The following is a 9,056-nucleotide window of genomic DNA, read 5'->3' as shown; positions in this document are numbered from 1 at the left end:
ATTTTCTCTTCATAATAACAAAGCATACTTCTAGCTAGATCTAAGTATTTTTTTTATCATGCACAATAAAATTACATTATAATATAAACACCATATAAATTATGATAAAATATAAAATATATTATAACAATATAATAATATTACAATGTGACTATTTTATTATATATGCTTGTTATATCATTGTAGATGTAGTGTTCATAAAAGAAACATTAAAAAAAATGATTTTATAGATATATATCTATATCTATATATATATATATATATATATATATATATATATATAGTTTTTTATTTCTTATAATATGATGATGTAAGTGATTGATAGCATGTTTTCTTTTCAAGTTGTTAAGATGTTAACATCTAAATCTAAATCGGTGATTAGAAGTGTGTCTCCACCTCTAACAAAAATGTACTTGTTTAAACATTTATGTTACTAATTTGGTTATTAATCAAACTTATTTATTTTGTTATGATTTTATTACATTTTCTTCTAATTATTATAAACTTCATTTTACAACAATTATCGATTAAAAGACTAAATTAATTTGAAGCATACAATTTAATACAAACTATGTTACATAAGATATATTTATTCAAAATAAATTCCTATTTGTTTAATTGTATGGGCCTAATGGTTACGAGCATGTGTTTCTTCCTAAGAGGTTACAAGTTCAAAACCAGAGATGGGTAAAGAATGTATGCCTATATATTAAGGATTTTTCATTTTTCAATAGATTATACATTTAAAAATATAATTTATATTTAAAAAAAAATAAAAAATAAAAAATAATTTTACATTGCATAATTCTAATAACTCTAATGTATTAAGGATTTTTCATTTTTCAATATATTATATATTTAAAAATATAATTTATATTTAAAAAAAAATAAAAAATAAAAATAAAAATATTTTATATAATTCCATATAAGTAATGTGTATAATAGTTTATGTTTTTGTTACGTGGAGAAATAGAATTTGAGTGGGGAATATTTTATTTATTTCTCTCTACTCACAATAAATTTAATTGATATATATATCATAAAAATTAATAAAATAAATTAAAATAAATATTTAAATTTATTTTAATATTAAATATTATTTTTTAATTAAAAAATAACCCTTAAATCCATAGCACATACATTAAAATTGAAGTGAATTTCGTGAACGCTAACCTCATCCATGAAGTATTGTCATGTGAAATCAGCTGCGGTATTTTTTTGTTCGAACATGATAACTCATGTCCGGTTTATATCAAAAAGCATATGTTCCAAAGTTGTTGATAGGAACAATCATGACTAATGATTGTTTATCATGATAGGTGAACTGCTGAAATGATTGTTTATCATGATAGGTGAACTACTGAAATAATAATATCACATTTTCATACTAGTGATGACATCATACTTCTCAATACGCTTAACAACCAAAACGTTCGGTGTCCAACCTTAAGTTGAAAACTCAACTTTCACAATCAATATTTAGAATTTTGGACATTATCTTTCCCTTCGTGAAATTTTGGACAATTAATGGAATGAAATAATTAAAGTGTGAAGCATGTTTATGGATACGAATCTTGACCAAAAGAACCAACATAAACATGGGGAAGCTCGTTTAATAAAATTCCCAATATAAACATTGGGAAACTTGTTTAATAAAATTCAGAACAGCTTGTTTACGTTTAGCTTTATTGGTATACTATCTTATTCTGATGCAATTCGAGATTATTCAACCATCCAAGCTTCATGCGTTCACCATTGGTTGTGCATGAAACTGATACAAATATGCTTGAAAATTACAGAGCATATGTTACAAAGGATATATGTTGGATAATTTAAACTGTAAACTGTAGTTCCCTTTATAATTCTTGTTCTTGAGCTGTAGATTGGAAGCCTCTGCTGTGAATTTAGCCCGAGATAACCGTTAGAATATACATTTTGACGTCGTGTGAATCAACAGTTGATGTGAGGCTGCCTTGCGAATTTGATGGGAGGTATGAATGCTGCATTGTTAAAAAGAGAAAAGCTGTCATAATTACTCCATTACCTAACCATGAGCATAATCAATTTTTTATGTAAAACCAAGAAAATGATGTTTGCTGATGCCTTAAACGAAAAATTGTATCTTTGTTTATGTTCGGTAATGACTTTGGTCGTGTAAAAAAGAAATATAATACAATGGAAGAAACATCCATACAGCCCACAGGTCTCTAGCTTGAACTATAGCGTTCGAGGAAAGCCCAATGTCTCCCCAGTTGGCAGTTATAGAAGCTTGTGAACCGCTTCTGTTCCACAGGATTACAGCAACTCTGTTGTTGGACAGCGGCCCAGCCCAAACCTGCAGTTATTTACATGTTCCAAAATATATTTTTAGAGAAATTGTCAAATTTACGGTACATATATTGACATTAAAGGCGCAATAGAGAGTGCCTAAAAAGCATGACAAAGAAAGCGCATAAAAACTGTACATATTCATCGACATAATATGATATCTTACAACCTTCGCTCTTACTCACTGGTACATGTGGTACATAGAATGCTGAGACAGACAGAAATTAAATATTCAACATACAGGAATTATTTACCTCAAGATCCCCTTGCTTGTTTACTTTTTTCCCTTGAACTCCTAGTGGGTCTGCAGAAATCCAAAAGCGCTGAAACATATAATAAAAGTTGAAGCTTATAATAGTGAAAAGTCATTCTTCCAAATGATTTTATAAAGCTGACCTTGGTTGACACTAATGACTTCACTGTTGCTTAGAATCTGTAATGTTTCTGAGGTTGCAGACGTTATATCGCATCCAATCAACAGCGGTGCCTGCAGGATATAAGATTATCAACTAAATCATCATGAAAGAGTGAAATTAAATTGTTAGATTTTTCTTACAATTCCGCTATGTATACTCTATATTGGTCTGTTATTTTTCCTATTCTGTTTTGTTTTAGCCTCCTTTTCTGCTCAGCAGTTGTCATAAAACAGATATTATTGAATTCCTAGTTGTTTATTCAGTTATACATGCGCACCCTTTGTTACCTTCATTAGAGCCCATATGCTGAAGTGCGACCGGTATTCCACAGTGTTCATATTGCCATTTCCAACCTCCAACATGTCAGGATCTAATTCAGGCAATGACCAAAACAAACATAAATTGGAAGTAGACGTTGGAATTTATATTGATATATTAGCAGAAGCACCATGACGATTTATATACTGTCAATAGGGCTGTTAACTTACCATTCCATCCACCAGCCCCTGCATAAGATGCCCACTGGTCATTCTGGTCAGCCCTAGATGTCATGCTGGAAAAAACAAGCCACAGTCAGAACACTCATGAAAGGTATTAAATATATAGCATACATATGAACCTATAAGAGAATAGACTCTGCCTATCAACCTATGATGTCCTTTACCTATCCCAATTGTCTTGAATGTCTCCTGTAGTTCTCCAGCTATTTGCAATTTTGGGTGCCCAAGTTGCAGGATTATTGTCACCCCTGCAGAATCAAACACAGATGTAACATCTAATTCGCAGAAGAAACCAAACTTCTAAGGGATCTTTCTCGTTTGATTAAAAACAAGATTAGTCACAAATGTATCTTACCATTCACACATTGAAAAGTATATAGTACGGCCTGCATTATTAAGAGCTTGGCTCATTTTTGGGTACCTGTATATTTTCCATAAAATTCAATTGCCATACAAGATAAAGTTTAGATAGATCTATGAAGGCTTGTTGATGAAACATAGAGCAAATAATAAATACCTGTCCTGAGGGTTTGAGCCATCATTATAGCAGTTATCATATTTCAAATAGTCTATTCCCTGAGAAATCATCCACATCTTAGCCATTTAATTTTCAGTATTGCACCCATAATGAGTTGAAAAAATGGATTGACATCAGGAGCTTACCCATGAAGCAAACGTTTTAGCATCTTGTTCCTCGTGTCCAAGGGAACCTGGCATGGTTTTACTACATGTATAATATCTGGCAAAACATACCAAACACAAAATCAAATTGAATGCACACTTAAAGTTGAAACAACAATCAATTAGATTTTTGATAAAGTAAAGAATGATTAGACTGACCCGGCGTCAGAATATATTCCAAGCTTCAGTCCTTTAGAGTGTACGTAGTCTGCCAGAGCTTTCATTCCCGAAGGAAACGTTGAGGTTTTCGCAACCAGGTTACCCTGATAATCCATAGTCTCACCTTTCAATTAATCAAAACTTTTCGATCCAATTAAAGAATTTACAAGTCAAAAAAACAAGTGAATGAGCGTTATAATTCTATTCTCTTTGTCGTGTTGAATCTATAACGATACCTGTGCATCTCGGTTCAGTTCACCCCAACAATCATCTGATAGTCCATTAATACAACCACGGGTTTAACACTTGAGAACTGACTGTTAAATTATTGGTACGTATATACGATTATGCTTTCTACGAATTACAGTAAAGATCTGTATTAATATCCGTTACCTATATTTACATATTCATATCCAGCATTCGATAATCCGGTGGAAACCATTGCATCAGCTGTACCACACAAATTCATACGAAGGTACCCAATTCAAAACTTATGTTAGGATAACGAGGACCCAAAAGCTATTCTAAGAAAAGTGTCTTCCATGGAGATAAGCAACCTACCTGTTCCACGAATAATATTTTCATCAATGTTGCAGCCGAAGTGATTCCAGCTATTCCATCTAATCACAAAGCATACCCACGTCTATATATATAAGTCTCTGTGATATACTACATAATTATATCAAATCAGAATTGCCAATAAGTACATCAAATCAGAATTGCCAATAGCATATTATTCAGAGGACGTTACCCCATCTGAGGCGTATTGCCAATCCCATCGGAGGATAAATGCCTATGAATTGGAAGACCTTCACTGGTCCGATCCCATAAACCCATTAGAAAAAGAGTCACAAGAAAAACAGATACCATCTTGAAGGAATAAACTAAAGAATTGCAATAAATCTGCTGTTGATCACAGGCCTAAGTGGCTTTATAGATTTTATGTTCCTTGACTCGGGCATCTTCGTGATATTTTGTCTGTATTTTATCTTTTGGCTTGATTGTGAAAGGGCATCTTCCACATTAAATAATCTTAACCGATGACACATACTGGATCGTCACCATCCACATTGTCTAAGAATAACAGTTATCACTTTTCTAACTCCCCAATTGGACATCACCAAACAACGTAGAGTAATAATAATATATTAAGTAATATCAGGTAATATCTATATGACATAAATTGTTAGTTTTGCTGGCTCCCATTTATACTATACGTGTCAGAATAGAAAACTGCTAGAAAACTGCTATCGCTCTACCTTCCCAATTGGACATCGGCCAACAACGTAGAGTAATATTAATAATATATTTAGGTAAGATCTATATGGATTATATAGATTGTCATTTCTAATGACTCCCAGTTCCACTATGCGTCTCACAATAGAAATCTGCTATTGCTTCTCCGTGAAATCTGCGCTTGTCTGTGTCACATCCCGGTAGATAACCCAATCCATCGAATAACAGCCGACAAAATCTGCGTCGATTCTTTACCCATTGCAAAATACAGCAGACAAAATCTGCGTTCATTATTTACCCAGTGCAAAATACTCTCGTAATTGGTTTGTATATTAATGCTCTCAACAAACGTTTCTTCTTCCTTGTTTAAAAGTTTTATCTAAACACATTTATGTTAAGGTAAAATCGTTTTTATCAGTCATGACTACTGGTTTTGGATCTAAATGTTTTTCTATTTTTGCAATTTTCTATAAAATTATTTTTGTACATACATTTAGAACATTATTGAGTATAGGAGTGTTTAACACTCAATATCTACATAAAGTATCACTGTATATATTTGTGGTTATGTATTTATTATTGCAAATGTCAAAGTGATTGGACTCTTAAATCATCTATAATTTATGAAAATGGAAATAATAGAAAAAGGAAAAAAATTAAGAATTTAAATAAAAATGGAATAAAACTAAAAGCAAAAAAATTAGTAACTAATCATTTAAAACATTATGTGTATAGAATGCTTTAACATCTAATATGTACATAACTATTAGTGAAGATACTTATGGCTATGTATCTATTATTGCAAAAGTCAAATTGATTGGACCCTTGAACCATCTATAATTTATGAAGATAGAAATAATAAAAAAGGAAAAAAAATTATAATGCATGGATATCGAAATAATAGTAAAAATAAAAAATAAAAAATTATGAATCATGAAAATAGAAAGAATAGAAAAAAGGAAAAAAATAAAAAAATAAAAATGAAATAAAACTAAAAGCAAAAATTTAGTAACTAATAGAAATGGAAGTTACAAAACCATCTATAATAAGACTATAATCCATAATTTTACAAATAAATAAATTTAAATAATAATAAAAAATAACAAAATTGAATTCCCAATATTAAACTATGGATAAATAACATAAATTTTAAATGAAAGACAAACTAATAAATAGTAGAAAGAAATAAATAAGCCATCAACAAAATTAAATAGATAATAAAATAACCTTAAAAAATAAAATAAATGTGTTGGCAAAAAAGAAATTAGACTAAAACAATTTGGAATATTCCCCTGACAACAATGAACGAAATGGAATTATATATTCCATGTGTTCAATCGATGTTTTTTCCGAAGGAATTTTCTTTCTCTGCAATCTTCTTACGTGAATTGAGGCAAGAGTTGCTGAAAATCAAAGAGGTCGTAAGTCGGAGGGCGTATGTGACTATTCTATTGCATATAGGTATAATAAAGGATGATGCGTAATTATTAAGTAGTATATGCTTAAAAGAGAAACCAACTAATTGCTTTTTTTTTTTTAATTAAGATTTGTTGATATTTTTTGGTCTGAATTTTAGTTATTTTTTTGACAGTTTGCGCAATTTCTCTGCTTTAGTAGACTTATTATATTTTTAATAAGCTTTATTAGATTAAAAAAATAATATCCTCAACCAACGTTTCTTCTTCCTTGTTTAGAAGAATTATCTAAACACATCTATGTTAAGATAAAATTGTTTTTATTGTTGAAATTATAATTTCAACTGCTGTGCAGCATTTAACTCCAACAAAACCACCAGTCTCCCATCGCACCGCTTTTGCTGAGCAAGTGGTATTTTCCGAAGGGGCAGCGATCAGTACGCCATTTGACGCGTGTCCTCAAGCAATTTTGAAAACAGCCTTTGTCCCGGAGCGTAAAGGTCGTGTGGTTTGATCGAGCGTCAGTCGTTCGATTGAAAAGTTGGTTGATGTCCATTGATTGAAACAAAGCTGCGTACAGGCCTACAGCATATGACATTGCGTGAAGTGAATTCCTGTTGACCACCATGCTAAAATAATTAAAGAAGTTAATTGAAATGTACTGAGGTCAGTAAGTGTTGGTAAAATCTTTAATATTTTTAATGCACAGGAGTTGTTCATTTTAGGGTAAAAGTAAAAACAAAGTTTATAGTTGTTTTTTTGGTATGAAATGAAAAATGGGCGCAGCACTGTGAACTGAAGCAAGCAGCAGCGCGTGAAGGGAGAAAACAAATCGCAGCAGCGTGAATGTTTTGTAGGAAATAAAATGTAACACAACAGTGTTAAATTCTTGAGAGGCAGAGTATGTAAGTTATATTGTATGTTGAATGAAAGAGGGCAACGCGCAAATGTATCAGCGCGAAAGGGAAAAATGCACAGCAGTGCAGAGATTGAAATGTAATGTGTTGTTGTTGAAAAAAGGGAGGGAGCATGCAGCAGCGTGAAGAATTTTTTTTTGTGTTGATTGAACTCGAAATGTGAAATGCAGCAGCGTAAAGCAGGATGAAGGTAATGTAATGTGCAAGCAATACGCAGCAGCGTGAGAAAGTTTGTAGTTTGTTGGTGAAAGACAAAGTGAAGCGCAACAGCGCGAAGTGTAAAATATATGCAGACAGAGACATAGTAATTTCGCAAGCAGAGACAGAGTGTGTAATGCATAGCAGTGCAAAGTAAGAAGGAACAGAGCAGTGTATTTTTTTTGGAGAGACAGGGTAAAGTTATGAACTGCCTCAGAAGCAGTGTTTTGTGTAATCCCTCTGTGAGAGGAAGGTCTTTTCTGTAACAGCAGTTGTTTTTTTTATTTAATGAATGCAAAGTTTATTTTGGTGTGTGAAACTCTATTCTTCATTCCCAGCAAATGATTTTGCTTCCCTGTGCCAAAGCAGAGTATTATTCTCTGGGTTAAAAACAGAGCATTGTCTCTCTATTCAAATTTTGTTTGGAATTATCAGAAATTCCCAACATGGTATCAGAGCTTGTCCAGGCTCTTTAAAAGTGTCAAAGAAGCTGAAGGAAGGGTTTCTTGCTGCAGTAGCTTCTCCAGCAGTGTGAAGACTCAGTCAAGAAAGATTCAAAGGTATTTCTCAAGTTTTTTTGGTGTGTTGCTGTTGAAGACAGTCAGTTATTTTAATACACAGTCAAATGGCGAGGTCAAGGAAGAAAGTCTCCAATCCTCCTAAGGATGTGTCTCCCTCTACTACTAAAATAGAAGACAATCAATTTGAAAGCATTCTATTTGAGGCTCCAAGGCTCAATGGGAACTTTAATATATGGGAAGTAAAAATGAGGACTTTCTTACAGTCTCAAGGGATTGAAATTTGGGAATCAGTGATTGATGATAGCAGGATGGATAGAGAATCCAAGGAGTACAATGCAAAAGCAGCAAAGACAATCTTGAATGGGCTACTTGATTCTGTAAAGAAGAATCTAGGAAAATATTCATCAGCAAAGGATATATGGGACAAACTTCATGACCTTCACTCAAAAGGAGCACTGACCATGACCATCAATAAAAAAGGAGATCCTGAACCCATCATAGAAGCTGAAAATGAGAATGATGACATCAAGGCTGAAGCAGACCTAGAAGATGAAAAGAATGAAAAGGACTTTATAGAAGAACTCCTCGCTCAACTTATGATTGCCATGGAAGAGATTAACAATTTGAAAAAGGAAAATGAGGCACTTAAGAATATAGCTCCAGTTGGTAACCAAGATCAAACAAG

The 9,056-nt window shown here is 32.4% G+C and overlaps 1 protein-coding gene across 1 annotated transcript; it reads right to left on the bottom strand.

Annotated features, from left to right (window-relative positions):
- Window positions 1-1,611: 1,611 nt before the first annotated feature.
- LOC149208881 (alpha-galactosidase-like) lies at window positions 1,612-5,033 on the bottom strand. Its single transcript, XM_089394168.1, has 15 exons — window positions 4,836-5,033; window positions 4,646-4,704; window positions 4,478-4,534; window positions 4,321-4,355; window positions 4,085-4,188; window positions 3,908-3,983; window positions 3,762-3,820; window positions 3,600-3,665; window positions 3,409-3,492; window positions 3,233-3,297; window positions 3,032-3,114; window positions 2,725-2,815; window positions 2,583-2,632; window positions 2,195-2,335; window positions 1,612-2,000 (listed from the first exon to the last, which is right to left on the bottom strand). The coding sequence occupies exons 1-15, from the start codon at window positions 4,952-4,954 to the stop codon at window positions 1,905-1,907; spliced, it is 1,185 nt and encodes a 394-aa protein (XP_089250294.1). The 5' UTR covers window positions 4,955-5,033; the 3' UTR covers window positions 1,612-1,904.
- Window positions 5,034-9,056: the final 4,023 nt, after the last annotated feature.

This window comes from Pinus tabuliformis, chromosome 1_2, assembly GCF_031772625.1.
Source record: "Pinus tabuliformis cultivar Carrire ecotype Pingquan chromosome 1_2, CPIR1, whole genome shotgun sequence".
In the NCBI taxonomy this organism is placed as follows: Eukaryota; Viridiplantae; Streptophyta; class Pinopsida; order Pinales; family Pinaceae; genus Pinus; species Pinus tabuliformis.
Note: the sequence above shows the minus strand (reverse complement) of the source record. Positions and strands in the feature narration are given on the sequence as shown.